Below are 25,702 nucleotides of genomic sequence, written 5' to 3'. Positions count from 1 at the left end.
GTTGCCTTAAGTTTAGGAGCACCACCCCATGAGAACCCATTGAGGGAGGACCCTCAAACCCTCTGTTCAGTATTTTCATATTTTGTTTTTAAATGGAGGAGCAAAGTTGTATGAGATTTTCCATTGCTTGTGAAATTGCACGCATAACGTGCCCTACAGATGCTTAAAATTTTTTGTTGTTTTTTATTTTTATTGGCTTTTTCCATCCCTGATATTGTTTGTTTTCATTCACTTCCTGATATGATGTATATCAGTGATAAACACCATGATTCATGACATGTAGTGACAATACACATGTAATAATGATGATTTCCTGTGAACATAGAACAATTTATGGCTAGTTCATGCCATTGAAGTTAGTGTGTGGTTTATTCTGTTCACAAATTCCATTTATAAGCAGGAGGCTTGGTAAAACTGCCCTGCCAAGTTAGCATGGTATACCCCTGTATTCCTTGTTGCTCTGAGCTAGAACATATATAAACTTGAACTGATACTTTGATGTGAACATATTATGGGAAATAAAACTTCTGGGCAAGTTAGTAATAAGATTCCATCATATCTAGGGGCTTTTCCTTCCTGGAGTATACTTTAAATGACTGCTGGAGGCAAAACCTCAGCTAGCTAGCTTGTACTGGCTATGTAAACAGCTTGTGTAAATGTAAAGAATTAATTTCCTTCTGGGGCCTGTCTGGATGGTTTCATAGTGTTGATAAGTTCAGTTAGTCTGGTATGAGTTTGAACTAAGGACTCTTGTGTTGAGTATACATACAATGTAATTCTTTTGAGATACAGATTTTCTCAAAGAATAGAATGAGGATTTCTTATCCTGCCTTTTCATTATTCAGATTTCCTCAGTCCTTTTCCATGGTCTGATAGTCAACAATGAACCCCTTTCCAATGTTGTTGAACAAAAATCTGCAAGCAATTCTCGACATATTTATTCTGAAATAATAAAATTCTGTCGCTGTCACAGCAACCTGGAGAAAGTCTGATGATTCATCAATAATAGAACATGTCAGCAATGGTTTTGTTTAATCATATGACTAACAAATTGACTTACTCTGTGCTTGAATCTGGCTTTGTCAAGGTTGTTGCAGTAGCGACAGGTTTCTGATCGTTGTTCAAGGAATAAATATGCTAATAATTGCATCATTTTTTTTTGGCAAACAGATGTGACTTTCATTTCAGATTTGCAAAAACATTTTACCTCGGAAAGGGGTTTATTGTTGATGTCACATGACTTTTGAACTTCTGATGTCATGGATTTGAGATTTGTGCAAGTCATTTGCAAAATGTTGAGTACGAGGTCAGATTTCATTGACATTGTAGTTTCGTTTCAACTCAAAAGATAAATCATTTTTCTATTTTTTCCATGCATTTCTGCCTCAAGATAACATAATTTAAGTTTGCTATGCCACTACTGCATGATGTTACCAAATTCCAACTCTTCAATAGGCAATTCATCCTGACTGTACAATCTAATCTAATGAACTCTGAGCAGTTTCCTTCAGGCTCAGCTATATTTTGTCCAGGTAAATGAAACTCGTGCTTTTACAAGCCAAATAAGATAACAAGATGAAATTGACACTCATTTAGAATCACTAGCCAAGAAAGTGAAAAGCAAAAGTAACTGGAGCTTCAAAGAAAAATGAAGGAATTCAGTACATCCATTGGGATAACCTGCTTAGTATGTGTTTGTGCGATTGCAAAGACTGCAAAAATGGGATGATCCTTTTGTGACAGGGTGTAAGAATTTTCAAAAACCTGTTCTTGTTCAGAAGAACACATTATTCAAGTCATTCGTTCTCAACAGAGATATCATTAAGCTGGCAGAAAACATTGCATGATTTGGATTACAGTGAGGTGGTGGTGTTTTTCTAATGATTTATATGTAATTTTTGTGCTTGTAATTTTGCTGCAGTAATGAAAGACTTTTAGTCAAACCAAAAATTATTGTTTCTCAATGCTCCGCCTGCCGCCCCCCCCCCCCATGTTTAAAAAAATCATATTAAACATATATAATGTAACAAAAAAAAATAGAGGGAAAAAGACCTGCCTACCCTAATTTAAAAACCAGTGCAATTGAAAACACTTTTTTTCTTCTTGGCCTAATGGTTTAAGTGCAACTTAATAAAAGGAAAATAATTGATTCAGTTCTGACTTGGTTAAATGTGCTCTAGGAAGAAGTAAAACAAAACTGATTAAAGTAAATATTTCATGACAGGCAGTAAACCAATTGTCATGAATGGATGTTGCATGTATGTGATTATTGTGTTGATTTATAATTTTAAGGGATGGGGGTTGGGCATGTAATGCAAATTGTAATTTGCTCTGTTCAGCTGAAGAAAAAAAATAAGGTTGAGATGGACATTTTTCAGTACATTCTTGACCCCTGCATTTGTCATTTAACCCCAAGTTCTGGCACCAAGTTTTATTTTAACCCACAGTCTTGCACCCCTAGGGGATACACTGTTGTTAAGCTTCAGACTCGACAGGCTCACTCTAGTTTTCTTGTCCAGATTATCCCCCTGGCTCACAATCTATATCGCAAAGTACGGAGAATGTCCACTCTGCATCATCATTAGAATGTTTTAATGACAAGACAACTATGCTCAGTCTGCCTGGGCATTGTAACTTAAGTTTTCCAGTTGCTGGATTTGTAAGGTTGCTGACTGATTTCCAGTGCTCCTTCACATTATATTCACCATGCTGAGGAAATCCCAGACATGGATTTGAGATGTATTCGTATTCCTGAGTGTCATCCTCTAAGGCTTCCTTCTCTCCAGCTTAAGAAAGAAAAAAAGAATAATTCATACTTGAAAAAATTCGATTAAAAATACATTGTGTATATCAGTGTTTCCCTTTACGCACATTTGTGTGACAGGGACGCACGCTGGAGAAAATTGGTGCACACAATTTGTTGCCATGCATTTTTCTGACGCAAAGGATTCACATAATGCGAGCAGGATTTATTTAATATTCAATGCTTTGGATGAGGGACGGCATCATGTATACTTTGAGCATAGGCATAGTCTAGTTCCCTGCTTTGTATGCTCCCTGCGTTGCACTCCACTATTGAATACAGGAAGCATACGAAGCAGAGAACCAGACTAGCAAAGGCAATAATATGACAGAGTAGCTTCCTCATATCTTGCGAGCTCTCACGTGATTTCCATTGAACTCATCAAGATGTCGTCCAGATGTTTAACATCAGTGCATGTTGCACTAGAAAGTGATCACCAGATTAAAACGGTGTGGACTAAGAATCGTTAGTGAAGAAAGGGAAAGAAGCAGAATACAAAAGAGTAACTGCGGATCTAACTTGAATGAAAAACGGAGGAAATAATTACCTTGACTGGAATATGGCACATCCATTAGGATTGCAGGTGTGACCTCTGATCACGTGATTGTGAAGACTGAAAAAGTGAATAATCTTTTCGTGGCAGGATTTAAGAATTTTAAAAAATCTGCCATGCCATTGTTCGCCACAAGATATCTGGAGAAGGCGTCACCCAAGACATTCTTTCACACAAAGAAATCAGTAAGCTTGCAGAGACAAATGCATTATTTGGATTACTAAGTCAGGGGGTCATTGCAGATGATGGTTTTTAACTTGCTGCAATAAAAGAAAGTTCAAGTGTAACTTATTAGAAAGAAGGTTAATCATTAGCCTTTTTGATTTTTGAATAAATTTGTTCTTGGACAAAGTACAATGAAACCAATGATAGTACACATTTTATGACAAGCAGTAAATAAACTGCCATTCAGTTAAAAAGATTTATTTGGCTCTTTGTATTGGCTTCTTTGTAATGTGTTGGTCTATAATATTGCTACAAAAAGAATATAAGGAGGCTGTTAAAAGTACAACTTTAAACTAAAAGAAAAATGAACTAATACAATTATTCTTTGAATGGACATTGCATTTGTTTGTTAATTGTGCATGTTGATTTATTTGTATTTTTAGAAAGATTGAGAGGTTGTTTTGCAAGCTGCAGTATCCTATTTCAAGCTGAAAAAGTAGGGGTGAGATGAAAATTTGTCAGTACATTTTTGACCCCCACATTTTTTATTTGCCCCACAGTTCTGACAACAAGGGTTCCCCCCGCACTCAGTTTTACACCCCTGGGGGATACACTGGCAATATGCTTTTATGAATGATTTATCCCAAACTTGATTATCTTGTAATATATTGTTTACTGATATTTTATCTAGTGATTGAACTTAATTTATGTGTATGAAAACTCATAAAGTTTTTGAAATACAAAGGAGACATACCTTTGAAACGCGCAATGCAACCTTGTGACCTTTATTATTAGGGGCCGTCCATTTATTACATACACATGGATGGGGGTAGGGGTAACCCAAATCCAGGCGCTTACGTATAGGATGGTGGTCTGCTGATAATGTATGTATGCATAGGAAATGGGGTTGGTGGGTGTGAAGCCTCGATAATAGTTTGCCTAATATGTAACCTGTTTCACTGGGATCAGTTGGCGTTTGAATTTTAGCAGACACTAGACAAACTTTTAAAAGTTATGCATCTTATTTCTTTGATGCAGACAGACATTCAGCGTCGGTGGACTGTTCTATTCAACACATTAATATTAATCCGGGATCGTTTCTTCATGGATAAAATATAGGCCGTTCTTTAGAATTGGGGGCTATGTGTGTGCGTGTGTATGGGTGTGTGTGTGTGTCAAGCATTGCCAGATTTTTTCACAAGTACTTAATGGATTGCCCCTTAGCCAACACATGCTTAAATTCTGATATTCAAGCATTCCTAAAATTGTATTATTTTTTAGCCAGTGAATTCTTAGCATTGGGAGATAGGACATGTTTCTGTGATTTGCCATGAACTGAACAAAATATGTAAGAGCTATGTTCTTAATACATCTTGAACTATATCTTAACAATAGAACATGACAGAAATTTAAAATACTTTACAGTGTCTGCCGAAATCAATTTTATTATTGTTGGTCATCATCTTATTTCCCTCTGCAAATGTCTGCCAATTTGTATCAAAGGATCAGGATACATCATGCCACTTCTTATTCATTTATTGCTTCTCGCACCTCCGAATGAAAGTAATGCCTCAAAATTTTTTAAAAATTATTTTAATTGCCAAAAGAGGTAAGTCTCGCCTATAAAACAGTATGTGCAGTAGACGGCCTTCAAAATGGTATTTTGGCCTACTGCCTATAGAATCACATGAATGCTAGTTGGCTGTGGAAGGTTTGGTAGCTTACTTTGCTGAGCATTAATCAGATTTGTAATCCAAGGTTTGTCGGTTGATGCATGCCAGGAACAACCTAGGTTGGCTGCCTTGCTGTGTCCCTATGAAAGGTGCCTAGTTTCCATTTCCTTTGCATGATATAATCAAATTAAGTGCTAAAAGTAGCTTCCTGTGGGTCAGTGGTTCTTACCTGGGCTTTCCTCGATTCTTCATGCACCAATTATACTGGCCACCATGTTCTGCCTGTCTTGTGCTGAGAAAAGACATTTAACCCAAAACAGCAACTGAAAGTACTGGTTATAGAAAACAAAACAAACAGACAATCATTAACCAGTCATCTCATTACTAGCCTGTGCCACACAAGAATATCATTGTGAATCCTCTCTGGGCTTTCCACTGCATATGTAATACAGAGTTCTCTGCTCCTTGAAGCTATCTGATTTTGAGGAATTTACTCCAAATTCGGGTTTTTTGAATAGTGTTGAAAGGCTCAGTGCTACAATACAGAAAGTTCTTTCTGCTGTTTTCAACCAAGTTTGCAAATAAATTAGACTCAAGTTTTTCTTTAGTTAATATGTGTATGGTTCCAAAATTGAGAATTTTAAACACTTTACAAAATGAATTTGGCAGTGTTGGACTTGTCAGAGCAGAGCTTGGTTGGAGGTAGTAGCCAAGCATGAAATGCTGTAGATAAGGGAGGGACTAGAGGGATGCAGTAGAAGTCTGATAAGTGGAATTTGTGCTAGAAAATCGTGCAGATAAACTGATAAGCTTGCTTCTGGTGCTTTGCACTAAATAAGCTGACTAATACTGCTGTGCTGTTTAACACCAAACCACATGCTTCTGGTTAAATTATAGGTCTGTGTGCTTGCACTGGATTTTCAGAGCTTTGTATTTGAAAGATGTTATAAAGACTTACAAGGAGAAGAAAGCAGCACTTACTACCAGGTGTTTTAAATTAAGTTAAAAATAATTGATTACATGTTAAGATAAGAGTTGCCAGTAGTGATGACAGAACAAGCCTTTTGTTTTGTACATGGCTGTATCTTGAATGAAATACAAAGCATTTATCTTGAAGGAAAGGATACTCACTTGTTTTAGCTCTGTAGATCAGTTACTGGATATACTGCTCATAGAACAGAAGCATATCCAGGATGCTTGGTTAGGATTTATGAGTTTAATGCCATTCTTCTGCACATGATAAAGAATACATTGTGGCCAGTGTATCTGGTGGAGAAAATATCCAGGAAAATCCTGGAAACAACCAGCAAAGATACTGGTAAGCTTTCTCACATCACGTTGACTGAGCCCATGACTCGAACCCATCTGGGCAGAGGTGAGATGGTAGCAGTTGGGCAAACACCGTAGACCAGTTAGACTTGGGGCCCCTGCATACAGGATGGTCTGTCGTCCCTTATGCTATTAGAGCAAGTGTACATTAGTGATATTCATGTAAACTACTTGTAGAATTGTCATGAAACTTCACACACACATTCATCTCATGGTTTAGTTGGTGCTTGATGGAAATGATGATGCTTAAACATCCAATCCAATATGTGGCCATCTTGAAAAGCTTATTACAATTCCTTCTGAATGGATTGACATGGGGTTTTCAATGAAAGACTTCTTATAATGTCTATTTGTTCCTAAATGAAATAGGACCAATCTGATGTACAATATGGGCTTGTATTGATGTGACATCTTCACCAAGAGACTTCTTAACATGTCGATTCGGTCCTAAATGACAATGGTGCCAATCTGACGTCCATTATGACTGCCACAGTAGTCATCTTGCAAATCTTGTTATCGCTACTCCTGAATGGATGGCTATATCAATATTGAGTTTTTGCTAAAAACTTGTTATGTCTGCTGTTTGGTATGCCATTACAGTGGCTATCTTGAAAACCCTGAAATGAAGTCATATTGCCATGGATTTGTTGTCAAAAGATATTTTAATTAATCCTAATCTGAATGCCAATATGGCCATCACAGTGGGCATTTTTATAGATTTAATCACTACTTTTCCTGAAGGATTATTGGCTTTTTGACTGAAAGACTTTTTATTATGTCCAATTGAACCTAAAGAAAAATGATGTTCTCTTGAATAAAAGTAATATTGCCATGTGTTTTTTTCCCTGAGGATGTCTTATAATACAGGTAATGAAAATGGTGTCAAGCTGATGTCCAGTAAGTGCACCACTGCTGCAAATTTATAACTCAGCAGTTACAAGGAAGAATTGGTCTTGTCCTGAATTGTTGGAAATTCTTTTTAATCAGTAGAGCAAAGTTCATTTGAGGGACTCTGTTTTCATGTTTTCTTTATTGCAAATGGCGAGACAGGTACAAGTTTTGAATGGTGATTGTAGCATAATCCTCAACATAAGGTTTCGTTATTGCAGTTCTCCATTTAAAGATTTTGCTTGGTGTCAGGAGGTGGTGGTGATGTGTAATCTCCCCCACCACTTGTGGTTTTGGTTATCATTATGTAGGAGATGATCATTGCATTGATTGAGTAAACAATAAAATATAAAATTAAGAGATGGAATAACAGATCTGAGCAGCGATATAAAATAGAATAACAAGATCCTCCATATGTAAAATACAATAGTTTAATCAATTACATAAACTAAATGAAATTGAAGACATATGAATGATTCACTTTCTCTTAGAAATTTACAAAATTATGCAAAATTCAATTAGCCGTTCTGTTATACTGATAGAAAAAATTTCATCTTATGATCAAGTGACCAATTGAACTCAATTTGCTGGCATGACAGCATCACCTGCTGCTTCCAGTCTTCTCCAAATCACTGCTGTTGATGGGTTACTTTTCCATACTATTCTCTTTTCCACTGCAATTAGATATGGAGCTGCTTTCCATCAAATATAAAAAATAATACCAAACCTAAAATGCATGTAAAGTGTTGTCATGGGATCAACCAATATTCCCACTCTTCTGCGTCAGATATTGCCTGTTGAAATTCAACAGTACTAGCTATGGTCATTTTGCTTCCTACTACACACTTACAACTCTTGTTTGCATGAATTTTTGTCTTCCTTGCTGCTTTTGCATTTCTGCAGAGACCATGACATTATTAAACCACACAGATACTATTGCTGCCCTGCTATGGCTATGAATTTATCATCTGAACTAGGCCAGTTGGCATGCATTCTTTCATTCTTGGTTGAAGAGAATTCACAACTGAATCGCACAGGAATTAACGAGCTTCACTCCTTAACTACTTTAATTTGCTGATTAGCGATTCATTGACATGAAGTTTCACACACAGAAAAATCAATCCTCATCAAACAATACAAAGCATTTAAGACAGCTTGCATATTTACACAGTTTGTATCAAGAAAATCATGTAATCTTACACTATATGATTTCAATGACTTTAAGAACAACTGAATCCAAATTAATTCATATATGATGAAATCTTGTATGACATTCTTTTACAATTCATGAATCATATAATATGCACGATTATTTCTAAACTCAAGAAAAAATTGAAGCGTGAATTTAAAACAAACGAATTCAACAAATAATCATCGACTCGCATCAGTGAACAGGGTGACCCAAGCGGCAGAGTGGTCTAAAGCACTCGCTATTACAGATTGCCATCTCACCTCTGTCTGCATTGGTTTGAGTCTCGGGTGTGGCCAATGTGGATATGTGAGAGAGCTTGTCAGAAGTGTCTTGTGGGTCAGTGGTTCTTTATATAGTTTTCCCAGGTTCTTCCTCTATAATTTATACTGGCCGCCATGTATGGCCTATCTTGTGCTGAAAAATAGCATTAAACTCTACAACAACAGTAACATCAGTGAACAAATGGTTTGTAATTCACACTAACCTTTGTGCCTTCCCAAGCTCTTGCTCGCTTATAATCAGAGAATTCCCTGTCATTTTCTCCAGTTTCAGGTCTCAAAATAATTTCAAGGCCCCCCTGCCCCTTGGACGATTTGTTTAATGGGAGAAATTACTTCCTAATTTTCCTCAGAGTACATAAGACACCCCCACCCCACCCCCCCAAGAAAACTTGGATAGACTGCTATCATTAGGGAGGTTGTTTTAAAGGCCTGAATTCTGTCTGTGGAAACCCCCACACACACTAGTTTAGCTTAGCATCAAGCAGCATTTGTGAGATGTTTAATAGAGACCAACTCAACTGCGGTTGCTCCTCAAGTGGTGATTGTGAAAAGCTTGACGATTTTCTTCATATTGGTGGAAAACTGATGTAATGAAAGAAATTATCTACGTGTATCCCTGAAAGAAATTTAACTCGTTAGCTACAACTACAGTATCTAACCATCACCTGTAAATAGCTCCTGAACCCCACTGATGCATGTATGCAGTGTCGATAAGCCTAGTTTACTACCCCACTGTCGCCTATGTGTATATAGTTCAGCAGTACTCGAAACCCCAGTGTCGCATCTATGCGAATTTGACTATGTTAAATAAACATTGATTGGTTTAAAGTACAGAAGTTTACATATTTTTGATTATCATAACCAATGAGAGGACTGTTTATTCAACATTTTGATGCACGTGTAAAAGCTGAGAAGTTAAATTTAGACACACTCTCAGGGCTTTTCTGCATCTTACGAAACATGTGTAGCTGAGATAAACAAAGATGGATTCCGATTCAGATATGAGCAACTTTAAAGGGTTCAGTGCAAGTGATATCGAAGAGTTTAATGGATCATTCTTAGAAAATGGATCGGATATTGATATTAGTCCTGTTTCAACATCAGATGCAAGTGATTTTTAATTGGATGATGAGGCGGACATAGTCCCACTTGCACAGTGGAGTTATGACCTTGCCGTGTTCGAGATCAGTGATTTTGATTTTCATGTTGGTTCAACAATTAAGCTTGGACTAAGCAATGAGAACGATTTTTTCTCAAGTGTTTTCCTGAATGTCTGGTGGAAAAGCTTGTGAAAGAAACAAGCAATTATGTTAAGAAAATAGGGGACCAAAATCAAGACCTGAGGCTGAAATGGTATGAAAACAGCGTCACGGAGATGTGGGCATATTTTGGAATATACATCATTTATGTGTGGATAATGACTATTTTGAGAGGTACCACTCTCAACTTTGTAATATAAAGTGGAAATATATGAATAACAGACACTATTACAAAATCCAGCAAAAACTAATGAAATAATGAATATAAATGTAACCATGTTTTCGTTGTCAGTTTCTGTAGTCAGCCTAGATGATGCTCTAGTATTCAGCCTAGGAACCAGCCTCAGTAGTCTCGGTAACTGATATGATATCACTTAGCAGTAGTGAAACTGCACAAAAGTAGCTAAAGGGTTAAAAGGCAGCATTTCTGGTGTGCTTTAAAACCTTTATTGGGACTTCTCTGATTATACAATCCAGAATGCCTGATAGAGCATAAGCACTTGTTTTGTTGTGGGCTTAATGCCATTTCTTAGCACATCACAGGCTATACATGGCAGCCAGAATAACTGGTTGAGGAAGAACATTGGAAGAGCCTAGGAAGAACCACTGACCTATGGGAAGCTACTGGTAAGCATTCTCATATAGTCACATTGGCTGAGCTCTAGACCCTAACCTATGTGGACAGAGGTAAGATGACATTAATACACCCCTTTCACAATGTGCATCTTGGATGAGCTGCTGTTCCTGATATTGATCACTAAGAATGGAGACAAGGCTATCATGGCTGGGTGAATTTTCTTCAGATTTGACATGGAAGTTTAGATCAGCAATGGAAAGTTGAAATAATATCATGATATGTACATGTACTTATAGTGATAATAAACAAATATGAGCATTCAGAATAATAATAATAATAATGATAAACTTATTTCCCAGATTGTTTTTTTTTTTAAACCACACAGCAAAGGAAATGAAAAATATGTTAGAAATTGGTTTTATGCTAACAGTTTGTTTTAGAATGCATTTTTTAAAATATATTTTGGAGTAAACCAATTTAAGCAAGTTCTTTATAAGTTTTAATAATATTTGTCAAAACATGTTTAGAGGTATATAGAGGTTAGCTTTCAGAGCATGTTTAGAAGTATGTAGTTTAAATAAACTATAACTACAATAAGTATCTATTTTAAATTGTCACTATAATTGGTAGAAAAACAATCACTACCCTTGCGAATTTCAGAAGGTAGCATCCCATCCCCACCCTTGCTGAAATTATATTTAAAATAATATTTTCCTTAGCCTCTTTAGACTAATTTCAATCTACAGATTTTAGTCTGTAATGAAATCTACTAGTCTCTGACTAACAGGCTAATGCTCATACCTTGAAAATGTTTCAGTCAATCCATTTTCAGAATTATGGATCTAAATCTGACAGTAATTTAAACAATTTAGTTTAAATAATGTTATTCTATTGGTTTGGTATTTTAATGTAAAATAACTATTCAATAGTTCTGGTATTTTAATTAAAATAATCTTATATAATTTTGTTGTTTGAATTTAAATGACATTCTATTGTCAAAATAGCATTATTCTCTAGTTTATGTAATTTATTTATATAAAAAAGCAGTATTCTATAGTTTAGGTATTTTAATTTAAAATAGCTATTCTGTTGTTTTAGTATTTAATTATTTTAAAAAAACTTCTTTACTTTAGGTATAATAATTTAAAATAAAAATTCTATTGTTTTGGTACATGTATTTTAATTGAAATCAGATTCTATACACAATTGAAATATCTGGTCCTTGAAACCTTAATCTCAATGACATGCCTTTCAGTGAAAAATGAAATGAATTTTTTTTTCTTCAAAATATGTTCATTTTATCATTTTTTTCTTTTTCTTCTACTAATTAGTCAGAAATCTGATGTAAGTCATTTCTGATAAATTGTTGTAAATCTCCAGTCCATTCAGCATTTTTGGAGAGTAATAACAAATTGTGAAATGTTACATGTCATTTAACTGGGAGGTGTCCTTGTTCCTGCAATTTAGGGCATAGGTACCTTATACTAGCTTGGCCTTTTGTCTGCTGACATTATCATTGTTCAGATTTAAGATATCTTTTAATATTTTGACAGTTAAACACTGTAAATCCTCCAAGCTATACCCTCTATTCTTCTCATGGTTTGACATTTTGATTGGTTTTAAGTTTCCAAGCAGTGAGCACCAGTTTTAGAAATTAGAGATTTTGTGAGATAACCCAAGAGCATTACTTTCAGGTATTATGAAAGTGGTCTGTTGGTAAAGCAAGTGCTTTAGACCACTTGGCAAACTTGGGGCCCCCACTTATTTTAACTGGGGATCAACTTAACAAGATATTAATCAATCTACAGCGCTCCAAAGTTCCCAGAGTCACTGCAGTGCTAATGAGAATGGCTTTCACATTTAGAAAAAGAAACATTCAACCCACACAGTCCTGCCCTTGCAGCAGCTAACCTAACACTGAGTCACACATGTCCAACATCTTTTTTTAAAACATGTATCCCTATAACCCTCTCATAATAGCATCTTAACAGGGTATTTCAACATCTTTTCTTTTGGAATTAAAATATTGTGACCATTGTTAATCTTCTGAAATAAATGTTTACTCGTCGAGTCACCTTGCAAACAACCCATGTAAGGTGGTGCGGATAATGTACCTGGTAATTAGGTTCTTTAACACCAGTTTCTAATGGGACTGAATTATTGATGAAGCAGGCTCCACAAAGTAGCAAGCTGTGAATGTGCTAAGATGCAACACTTGGTTATTAAGAACCAAGGTGGAGTCGTTCTTGTGATGAATCTTAAAACTCATTTTTACTGATTGCAAAGTGACTGTACTGATGTGTGTGTGTGTGTGTGTGTATTGATGACTGGCTATCTGTCATGAGGTGATGATATGTGAGATGTCCCATACCTTATTGGTTTTTGGTTATTGTTATGTACGAGATGATTGTCCCCAGTGTTATTGCCTGGATCGAGTAACTATTAACATAAAATATGAAATTAATGGACAGAGATCTGAACAGAGATGTAGAATAGAACAGCATGAACCCCTATATGTAAAATATAACATTTAATCAATTACATAAACAAAATGAAATTGAACATGACATGTGAATGATTCACTTTCGGAGTTAAAAAATGTATGCAAAATCCAGTTAAATTGCTCTGCTATACTGAACAAATTTCATCATATAATTGAGTGACTGATCAAATTGCTGGCATGTCAGCATCACCTGGTGCTTTTCATAAGTGGCTGTTGGTGGTAGGTCAGTGTTGCTGTATTTATTTCCCCCCCCCCCCCTTTCTTGCCTCTCTTGGTCACCAACCATCTAGGCTATATACTGATCTTTTCCCACTGTGTAATAGAGTATGGAGCTATTTTTCCTTCTAATGCAAAATATAATATCCAGCCTAAATACTTGTCAGGTTGTATCTTTCTTCTCCTGGGATCAATAATATTCCTACTTTTTATGACAGATATCATCTGTTGTAATTCAACAGGACTAAGCTATGGTCAGTTTGCAACCTAATGTACACTTGTAACCCTGTTAATATAAATGTTTGATTTTCAAGTGGCTCCTTGCACTCATTAACCCCAGACTCAATCAGCTAGGCATTACGCTACAGCATACATGCAAAGGGATCACCTAGAGCAGTGTTGGCCATACCAGTGTCTGTATTCCAGAAACACTGAAAGCACTTGATATGCTGATTTTTACAGAGGGAGCTACTTGCAATAAATAACTTTATTGTTTTGCTTAGTATTCCTTCAGTTAACCTTGTCACAAATGTTCTCAATAAAATTATGTATTTAATACTACAAGTTTCATATAACATACAGAAATAAAATCTGGGTATAAAGGTAAAAATAAATAATTTACTTGCCATCAACACGTGAAATAATTATATTTTATGTACCATATATACTCGCGTATAAGCCCATTCGCGTATAAGCCCCCCCCCCCCCCCCCAACTGAATTGGTAAAACTGTTACAAAGTGCATGACCCGCGTATAAGCCGACCCATAATTTCTAGAATACCGGTACATTACAAGATGCACAAAGTGAGTTCTGAATACGTTTATTTAGGCAAATCACATTATTAAATAAAATGAAATAAGAAAGCTAATTTATATGTTGAAATAAAAATAAATCTAAAGTGTTAAGTCTTAATGGAAATTTAATTAATCCTCATTCTAAAATCTTGAATTATAAAAGTTCTATCACTTTTAAAATCCTTCAAAATCTGGCTCTGTATCAGACTCGCCAAACAGTTCACGAAACTCGGCTTCTGTTATGGGCGTGCTTTCATCATATACGTCGTCATTGTCATCATGGTCATCCGATAGTGTGATTCAATTGATCAAAATATGATTGGTTTCAGCGTGGACATTATTCAAGTATTGTGACAGTTTATAACTTTGAGCAGAAACCATGTCCACTACCATATCTCATTAAACAATACATCTGAGAGTTGGCATGTATTAGTAAAGGCATTGTGCAACAAAACAAATCTATTATCCCCGAGGCATTTACCACAGATTAATCATATAGTAGCTATTGTACAACACTCTACCGCTAACAAACCACTTTGCTTTACAAACAACTAAACAACAGTAGTATATAAACTGTGGCTGCTGATTACTTATAAAACACCTGTCAAAGAAATCCCACAAATTATATTGTTTTACAATTATTCACGCTGACTCGTATATTGCCCTGTTATTTACCCTTCCTAAGTGTGCGTGCAACAAACCCCTTTGAAGCCTCTCGCTATTGTTCCTTTAAGACTATCGTACATGTATTTTTACTCTCGATAAAAATGTTTGTTGTATATACCCTTAGTATCATCTTTTATTTTTTATGTAGATTCTTTTGATATTTACACTGAAATAAAGCTAGCACGATACTGTAGAGTTTAATGATTACTGATTAGCTGAGGGTTAAATACTTGACTGGAGATTACTAATATGGCGGTTCTTTTGGAAAATACACGTACCACCGTGGCTTAAATAACGTATATGGCTGCATTTTCTGGTGGATGGACATCTATTAAATAGACGTCAAGTACGTTAAAACATGTTTTTCATTCATTATCCTACCACTTAAGTTAGAAAAAAAATATTTGTTTCACTTAACAACAGCACAGATTTTATGAGCCATGTGGCATCATTAGGCATGTGATCTCATCTTCGGCGATCGACAGAAACAATAAATACTGGAAATCGAGGGAAAAAAGCGTTAAAAATTTCAGACTTGGACCTTGGCCCGCAGATAAGCCAACCCCCCCTTCTTCCAGGCCTTATTTTTTTTCCTAAATTTTTCGGCTTATACGTGAGTATATACAGTAGACAGAAATTCCACTTGTCTCTGGCAACCTTTAATTTCGTGTGAAAATTGCAAACAGGTAGGCATATTTTTCTTGCCATTTACTTACCTTTCTTCTTAGAATTCTCCACTACACATTTAAAAACTAACAAAACACTTTGAACAAACTGAACCAAGACTTCTGAAAATTTTTCCTTGTTTGTCTCGACTGTTGTCATTTTTCCACTATTGACCTTGCATTAACACTGGCATCTTTCATGTGTCTGACCATTATCCATACATGATTTTTTCTTGGTCTTAAAGCAGAATTCCGCTTTTCTCCCGACTTGAATCCGATTTTCTTGATATAGTCTTTTTTTTTTTATCATCTCTAATCTGTCTGTTTAAAAATTGTCTGTTCAGTCCCATTCTGCCACGACCCTTGTAACGTATTTGTTTCATATATTAGTTAGCCCACGACTCTCGTAAAGAGTATTCCGATTCGTCAAAAGTTGATATTCATCCAGTGAATCTTTGTGTAATGGAAACTGATGGCAATGGAAAGAAGAAGCCTTCTTGCAAAAAATGGCATCCCTAGTTGTTGAGACAGACCATGACATGAGAAGTTTAGATAAAGGTTTAAAAACCATATGGAAATGGGAATGGCTGGAGCGAAAAGTTGAAATTTAGTTGGCCAGTTTATAAGAAAACTGAATGCTAGAGGACTGGCATTTTGTGATATCTGCTCTACAGTAGTCACATTGGAACAGCACCTACAAAAGAAGCTGCATGTTGGAAAATTAAGCTCAGTGCATCTGGAAAAAGTGCAGTTAATTACGATAAGAAGAAAGATTTCTTGTGTGAGAACAAATGTAGCTCTTGTCAGAATGTGCATACTGCATGTCACGAATACAAGCACCAGCTTGAAAGGAAAAAGGCTGTCATTGAGAAGAAAAAGAAACAATTGCACATTGAGCCAAAAAAGTCAATAAAAAGGGAAGGCTAAAGAAATCTTTGTCGCAAAAAAAGCTCGACTGGCATATCAACAGGTTGTGTCAGTTGGAGAAAAAGACAAGTGAATGTATGGGATTATTTGTATTTAGTTGATGTATTTGGGTGTTTTTTTTTTTTTTAACAGATTTGTTATGAAAAGAGAGAAGTATTTTATATTTTCTGCAAAATTTAGAAATTATTGTGACCTGAATTACAATGTGAACACTGACATGCACGTGAAATAACTTAAGCACCAATAGTATTGCAGAACAAGTTCATGTGACAATAAATATTCTGAAATCATTGAAGTCAAGTTGAAATTTTTTGTCTAAGTTTGTTAGTTTTTCAGATGATTATTTTGTTATATATTATGATCATAAGTTGCACCAGGAGCAGTTTTTTATGATTGTAAAGTGTATTTTTGGCCGGATAGGGGGCGCTGCCCCTTGAGACCCCGTTGGAGGAGGACCCCCTGAACATCCCATTCAAATTTTTAGCTTTTTATTTGTGGAATACCAAAATCATGTCTGTAATTGAGAAAATATTACCCCTTGGAATAAACTTGCTTTCCCCACCATGGAACAACTCTGTGGCCCCAAAGATTTAAATTAGAATATAGATTACATTTGCATGGTAAAATATTTAAGACCTGACCTGACAAAAAAGTGCATCTGCCCTTTTTACGGTCTGAATACTAAGACTTCCTTGAAGGGACTACCACTCCATTGGGTGAAAAGAACTTTCAGGAATTCAGGATTAGACCATTTCTTCGTTTCAACTCGGAGGTTTTCTTTAATGAAATTGCCAGAATTTTTTTGTTAAAGTGGAGTTATGGGCATATTTAACAAATACCATATATACTTGCTTACAAGTCTGATTCAATAACAAACTGTACAGACCCAGATCTGCTGGCGCATCATACACCAGCAGATGATGTGCCAGTAGATATGGTTCTGTGTATTTTTTGTTAGAACTAATCAGTGGAAGAAACAACATAGACCATGAACTGCATGGCAGATCTGGGTTAGTGTTGCCTGTTTGATCTGACGTATCAGCAAATATACAAGGAATAACCTCATCATGAACAATGTATGGTCCTGAACATTATGTGGATCATGCCATGTTTATTCAGTTTTCCTTACATTAACTAGAGTTCATTATTTCTGGCAGGTTGCTTGTCAAAGTGGACCCCATGGTTTAAATGGGCTTTCTTTTCCACCTTATTTTGTGATTTGGTTAACAGCCAAATATCTGAGCACACCTGTTGAATACTATGAACCCATTCGACTGGTGGTATAGATTTTAAATTTTGACTTATTTATTAGTAATTCTAGCTTTGGAAACCAGTCCAACCAGTGTTAGGTCTTTTAGTATTAATAGCCCACAACAGTGATAAGAATTTACATTTGTGTACCCATTAGTCTTGTTGATGTTTTGTTGTTTTTTTTTTTTTTAATTCTTAACAGAAATGGCTTATTATAAAATGATTATATAACTAAATTTTGATCATTTTTAGTTAACAGGTAACTCTTTCAAAATGGTTTCATAAATCTTTGGATCTATTCTGTAAATGATAATTGTAAGCAAATATTTGTATTTGAAAGTAACAGCTTCCCTTCACCTTTATTCATGTGTCCTGATTGAGTTGTCACAGCTTCTCTTGGAGAATAGATTTGCACAACATAGCTTTCTTGTGGAATGGTATCTGACCATCACCATAGAGCTATAGTTTCATTAAAGTGGGCATGTGGGAATGATTTACTGTTGATGACAACAGCAAGCATGACTAAAGAGTTTCATTGAGAAAGGGGGAGAGAGAAAAAGAGCATGGTAACCAGGTTGTCAAGAGATGGAGGGAGCGAGAGAGCCTGGTAACTGGGTTGCCAATATCATTTGCCTTACAGAATAACAGATTTTTTCTCTTACAAATCAAATTTTATATAACATCAGTATTGACTTAATGTCAAATAAGTGTTTAAAATTATTTTGAGAGATATGTAACGCAGTGTGCTCATGTCTGCTAAAGACATTTAAATATGTACTCATATTGTTATGAGACATGCACCCCACCAAAAACCTATATAAACTACGCATTATATTTGATGAGAGATTTCATATGCAGTTATCTAAAAATATACAATCGAATTTGTAGAACAGGTTTCTTTTATTAAGTAGGTGTTTGAAGCAGATGCATGAGCATTGAAGTCTCATTCTGGGTGACAAGGTTATTAGCTCCATGTATATTAATATTAATATTTACACAGAACTCTAAGAAAATAAACATGGGCTCAGTTTATGACATGGAAAGAGTAGGTTGTGTGCAGTCACTGATAAACGTGCTGTGAGACACCAATTTACATTTAAAGTGAATGTCATTGATAAATTAGCCATGAATTGGAAAATATGTACAATTAAACTACTTGGCGAGTAAGAGGAGTCAAAATGACAACTTAAAGGGTTAAAGTAGCAGCTAAAGAATAGGGTTCACTTTGTCTCAGTACAATAAAAGAATATCAAAACTCAATTTTGAGAGAGAGGGGTTAGGATTCTTTTTGTAAAGATTGAAAACATTTGCATTGCTGACTTGTGTGATAAGACTGTGCTCTAAATTTTATTTTGCTTGCATCTTTTGTATATCATGTAATTTAAAAAACATCCTGCTCAGAATCAAATTCCAGTTCCTGCAGCCTACTGCCCCCCCCCCCCCCATACAGTAGGCTCGGTTGTATCTGAATCTAGCTGGCTCTAAAGTTGTGTATATTCAAATCTGTGAACACGTGCTGTTGTTAACTACCATTACTGCTTCAGCTCATGGTTCACATTTCAGTGTAAAACTCCATCTTTTCTGCGTTTTATTTTAGATATCATTGGTTATTACTTGGATTTTAACTCTCCTTATTTCAGAGGATTATTGATTTCTCTACAACAATTGGATATGTTTATGTTGTTTAGGGTGATCCAAAAAGTACGTCACCTGGTCAAGTTGGAACTAGGTCTGTTCAGATTTCTTGGAATAAAGTAAATAAAATTCCTAGAAGTGTCCTTGATCTACTTTATGGATGCTTGGTAGAAATATGACATTCCTGCTGAGTCACAACAGAGCAGTGATTTCTATGTATATATCCCTCCACTGCGGAGTGAGTGTATAATGGATAAACTGCCCAAACTTGACACATCGAGAAAGAAACAATCGCAGAGCTGTACTGTACTTAAGTTTACATATTTTGATTGAAGATAGAGCCATCTAATACATGTATATTATTGTGATATACATTGAATAAACGAATGAAATATATAAAATGCAAAGTTGTTTATTGTGCTTATTTCACCCAAGTTTCCAAAGAATATTTCAGTCATTTTTTAAAGTATTTATTTTATGGACCTACATTGTTCTGCAAAGATACAGCATGCGAGAGTTCTAGTTATTATTTCCATCAGTGAAGCTCTATAGAATGCTATAATATGCACAATTCAGGCATCTTTATGATTAGGAGTTAGGCCATTTGATATGAATCCTGACATTATATTCAAGTGACCAACTGTTGACAGAAGAAAAAAAGTGATGGAATTTATAATCATGCACAGTACAGCAAGATGTTTTAGTAGAGATGATACTACGCATAAGGAATTATATAAATACACTACTATGGCTATGTATGAAGTACATGTATTGTACAGGCCTCTAATTCATGTATACCATTAACCCTTTGTGCCCTGTTTACGTGGCAGGAGGCAGTAGCCTACTGCCGAGCTCTGTAGCATCATGGTCATGCACGATACACTAAAGTGGGTGGTATTATTGAAATAATCTGGATGTTCTAGTTGCACTACAAAATACAGAGGGAAAACCTAATTTTTTGGCCCCCCTATTTTTCCCACCCAAAATTTGCCTGTCGTTGGAATTGGATTTTGTGTCTGGATCTATTGTTTTTAGACTTTTGGTCTCAGGTCTAAGGCAGACTGGTCTGAACTGCACACAGACAGGTGAACCTTCGTAAGAAGTAGGATAAGGTGGGCATTTGGAATAAAGAGTGGTCTCAATACAAAAATGATGGGTCTGTTAAGCAAAAAGAACCCCCAACAACTCCAACTTTTACCCTTCTGCTCATGCACAAGCAAAATAACCAATGAAAAACTATTTCTAACACAACTAGGCATTAGGCTAATGGAAAATCTCTTGAAAGTCAATGTATTAGGATGTATTCAGAAATAGTCCCCAAAATGTGTTTTCTACTCGCATTTGAGGCGAAAGCGACAAAAACCTCCATGGGTTAATGAGTTAAGAGGTTCAGCTGACATTGGAAATAGCCACATGCTTACTGTTTGGTTAAAACTTTAATTTAGAACAGCTGTTGATAGCATAGCCTACTAAAGATTGGACTTGGACAAGTACTGATAAGACACATCTGCCAGTAAACTATAAAACATGAATTTTTGTATTGGGACGTTTTAATCAGCAGACATGTTACTGGTACCTGGTACTTGTGGTTTAAAATATTTTAAGGCAGTCCTTTTTGTGATAAAATGTTTGAAGATGATCTTCAAATTTCAGAGGTTTCATCTTAGCACAGCGATGCATCTTATTTAGTCCCTAGGTAGAATGAACCTCTTTCTATTTTGCTGTAAACCTTGCTCTTTGTAATATGCCAGGAAAATAAAATTTACATGAAGTATTACCTGGCTTAAAAGTTTAGACCCCTTATGGGTCATTTACACGTTCTACAACCATCATAAGGCAATGTGCCATATACTATGTCTGCCATAGATCAATCTGCATGTATATGTTCCCTGTTTCTTCACAATAAATTCCCTGTTTCTTCACAATAAATTAGTTCTTTCACCATTTTCCATTACCGGACTTTGTAAGTAGCTTGTGTTTGGGACAAGGAAGAAACCTATTTATTTAGGAGTCAAAGGTAAATGTAATAGGGACTGAAGAAAAGAACGTTTTTTACACAATAACTTGATTTTCAGGCAAAAATGGCAAAGACCTTCAGGGGTAATGTATTAAGGTGAACAGACCAAACCAGTCAATGAAGCCTTAATCACTGTATTGTGTCACAGATATATCAAACACTAGATTTAACCCTTTTTCTCTTAGAGTCCAGCTGGGTAGCCATTTAATATGCATGGACCAAAGTCACACAGTGTATTGTGCTATAAATAGAAGACCTATTACCTATTCCTCTCAATACATATGGGCCTGCCAAAATTTATAGCAGTGCAGTTAGTACATGTTAAGTTCATCATTTTTACCCATTTTAACTTTGTTACACAGCTATTAGCTATAGAAAGGTTTAAGAGTAAAATATGATCTTTATTGCTTTCTTTTTCTTCTTTCTTTCATGGAAGAATTCTGTATATGTTTAAAAATCAGGAACTCCTGCACTCCCAAGCCAGTGAGGCGGTGTGCCCAATAAGAAAGTCTATTTTCCAAAAAAGCAAAAAAAATACTTTTCAACTTTATGCATTAATTGATTATTTTGTTTCACGATGCCAGACTAACCATAGTCTTAAAATTATGTGTCCCCAGAATGTATTTGATCAACAGTTGTGGAATTCTCAACATTTACAATACAAGTCAGGTAATCATATTTGTTCCATTGCAATGCAGTACTTTGTACAAATTTACAACAAATTAACAGTCATTATGTACCTGATACATGTATTTCCTGTTGCACAAAACAAGATGTTAAACAGTGATATGAACTGAAATGAGATTACTAACAAGCAATTAAAAACAGCCCAAGAATATCAAAGTTTCTAAGCATTATTTATTTCTTCAACAAGGCTAGTAATGGTGGACAATTTAGTAACAGTGCAGCGGATTTATTATTTTCACATGGAGTGAATGTGACACATATTGGCAGCTATAGTTCATTCCACACAGAATTATGAATTTTATCCTACTCAGTAAATTTCCAGGTCAGTATTAAATGTAGGTAAAAGTACCTAATTTGTTTCACACAAAGTATTTGAAACAAATTAGTACTTTTAGCTTCATCTAATGATGCTGAGCTAAAAATTTAGATAGAATAATATTTGTGATGCTGTGTGGAACAAACTATAGTGCCTTAATGACCCTCACTTTAAAATAAGAAAATTAGGTGAGAAAAGTATGCATGCTAAATACACCACAATTTTTTGAAAATATATTTGGATTTTAAAAATATATTATCTGGCAAATAAGAAAGTCCAGATAATAAGATTATTGATGATACATTTGTTGTTTAGACAAATGTAATGGTAAACAACAACAACAACCCCAAAACCCACCACCACCACCACCATCATGTGTACTTATGTTTGTACCACTTTTAATTCTAGTTCTTAATTTTCTTTTTGTTTCATCCCATAGATTCGATACATCTCACAAACTCAAGGCTTGCCAGCAGAACACATGCTTAGTAATGCCACCAAGACTACACGCTTTTTCATCCGTGAGAATACAGACAGCAACTACCCATTTTGGAGACTAAAGGTAAGATGTGAATTAATTTTACTCACAGGGCAAAAGTTAGTGGTAAATCACACATCAGAAAATTATCACCAGCATAAAATATTCACCAATTCAGCTAGAAAACTAAATTGGCAGAAACTTCATTTGAATTAATTGTAGCATTGTTGTGTTTTGACATGCTGCCCCCCACCCCCAAATTTAAAAAAAAAATAAATTAGACTGCAAATTGGCTGCAAACATGGTTTACAGAATCCACTAAAAGTAAATGATGGCAAGATTATTCATATCAAGCAAAATACTTTTCATGTCTCCTCATGTAGTAAATGAATATATATCTGCATGTAATAATATATATATATATATATATATATATATATATATATTCTGTTTTAGAAAATGCTTAGCATGAACATGACAAATGTCAACCAACTGTCCGTTTTTCATTGCTGACCCTAGCATTATTTACCTTCAGCCCCCCCCCCCCAATATTTACCAGGCTTGTGTTGTGCAACTAATTGATCCATTTTGGTCAAGTACTTGAAGTGCTTAGTACATTATACATACTAATCATTATATATATGTTTAAAAAAAAAATTCTACCTACATAACAGTAACCTAATGCTGAAAACGATGCAGTAGGAAACTTTTTTTTTTCCTTAATGGGTGTGGCATGTTTAAAAGCTTGTTGGCTTTATAACTTGAGGCCTCGGGGATTTTTGTGTTGGAGTGTTACAGTACATAATGCAATATGTAGATGTGGTTATAGTAATATAACTACAGTAAAACTGTTATTCTGTTTATCACACGAGACAGATGATATATTAGAGTGAATCATGTGCTTTGTTCTTGAGTTTCCTTTTAATGCATTTACAAGGAACCTAGTATGTAAATAATGTGAACAAAGGTTTAGAAACCTCATCAGTATATGTCCCCTTAACTAAAACTGCATCCCATCTGTTTATTGTCTCTCTCTGTCTACTGAAACTGCATTCCATCTGTTTATTGCCTCAGTCTATTAAAACTGTCTGTTTAAAAAAACAGAAAAGACTAATATGTAATAAACTCCATGACTGTGTGCATTTATTATTCTGGAGTTCAAATCTAGTATATCCTGATTGACATTTGACAAGATATCATTTGAGATGCTGCCAGGGCATGGGATTATGGGAATCAAAATTTGTATGAATTCTTGCACTTCAGAAACAGTGATGTGCAAGATTTCCAGCACATAGGTTTAAAGTAGAGTATACAAAAATGTACTCTGCACAATAAAGTGCTTATCACAACACAAGTCATGCTGGTAGAAGTATTGTATCACTTGTCACAACGGTATTTTGAAATTAAATGTAGAAAAAGAAGAATAACTATTCTAATTAAAATAAAGACAATTTAAAAAATTAGTCTTTTTTTTTTTTATTCTTGAACACTTTAGCCAGGTGGGATCTTGTGCTACAACACCATAAACCCTACAAGGGTTAAGATGAATGGAAGTAATTAGAATCTAAAAATGATTTGATCAAAATACCTTCGTCTAAACAAGCAGGCTATGGCATTGATGGACTTAAAACCATTACATCAATATGGAACAGATAACAAATTGGTCATGGTAGTTGGTAAGGCACAGATTTAAGAAAAATCTTATTTTTGTGGAGCCAAAGTGTTAAATGACAAAATGTGAGCTGTGGAAAATTCTACATAACAACCACAAAGAACAATATCTCAATTTGTTCCAGCTGGCTTAGCTAGCTACGTATATGCCCCATCAGACGGCAGACTGAAAGTGGGTTCTCAGCATAGAATAATATTCATACACCGTTAAGGAACAGATTAACCTTGGAAACAATCAGCAGATCAATGCTTAATAGAGGCCACATCTTTTATAGATTTTAATGTTGATAGAGCTGTAGCAGAGTTCAGTAGGAAGAAGGAGATATTACTGAAGTGTTAGGTAAATATTGAACTATACACACTCCTTTTTTCTAATTCCTCTTTTATTTTGTTGACAAGGCTGAAGCTTCTCCTTTAGATAAAATCCATGCAGCGTCTCTATATTGTCTGCAAGTGATGCAACATGTACTAGACAATGTTTTGCTGATATATATATATATATATATAGAGAGAGAGAGAGAGAGAGAGCGCTTCAATTATTGCATTTTAATGTAGTTGTACAGAGCTGAAGAAACTTAGGGTTTTCAGTTTGTTCACAATTTGCAGTTCTTCCTGTGCTTTTATCCCTTTTATTGTAAAAAGGTCTAATTTTCTGTTGAACTTATATTATTGTTTTTCCTTAGGAATAGGAACATGTTTTTTCTTTTTTTCTTCTAGACCCCTGAAGAACATGAAGCAGAAACCAAAATCAAGTCTAAAGAAGCAAGGAAATACATTTTCAACTGTCTTGATGACATGGCTCAGGTAAAGTCTTTAGAACAGACCTAGTAAAAATAGGTCAGTATGACCTTTGATAAATCATCCACTTATTTCACGGAAACTCTGTGCAGCATGCATATTTGATACCATATATTGTAAATTCTTTCAACTTGACATTTGGATGGTTAAAGGAGCACCAATATTACAGACCTGCCAACCCTTACAAATTTGCTGAAGTCGTATAGAAATTACCCTTAAAATACAGACTTACGGTATTATGAATTGTTTGCAGTAAACTTGGATACTGACTTGTCCTTGTTTGATTTGGATCAGGGTTTCGTATTATATTCATTAGAGTTGGTCAGGGATCCAGACTAATTTGACAGGAGTACCTCA

The 25,702-nt window shown here is 35.3% G+C and overlaps 1 protein-coding gene across 2 annotated transcripts in view; it reads left to right on the top strand.

Annotated features, from left to right (window-relative positions):
• Positions 1 to 25,702, top strand: part of LOC149785216 (homeodomain-interacting protein kinase 2-like) — a 93,932-nt gene that overhangs the window by 26,524 nt on the left and 41,706 nt on the right. For both annotated transcript variants that reach the window (XM_089979029.1, XM_089979028.1), the window contains exons 4-5: positions 22,838 to 22,960; positions 25,265 to 25,351. In XM_089979029.1, coding sequence (XP_089835155.1) covers positions 22,838 to 22,960; positions 25,265 to 25,351 — 210 coding nt within the window. The remainder of the gene's footprint in view (positions 1 to 22,837; positions 22,961 to 25,264; positions 25,352 to 25,702) is intronic.

The sequence above is a fragment of the Sinohyriopsis cumingii genome, chromosome 13, assembly GCF_028554795.1.
Source record: "Sinohyriopsis cumingii isolate HCF-2022 chromosome 13, ASM2855479v2, whole genome shotgun sequence".
NCBI classification, from domain to species: Eukaryota; Metazoa; Mollusca; class Bivalvia; order Unionida; family Unionidae; genus Sinohyriopsis; species Sinohyriopsis cumingii.
The sequence above is the reverse complement of the archived record's forward strand: the minus strand, read 5'-3'. Positions and strand labels throughout refer to the sequence as shown.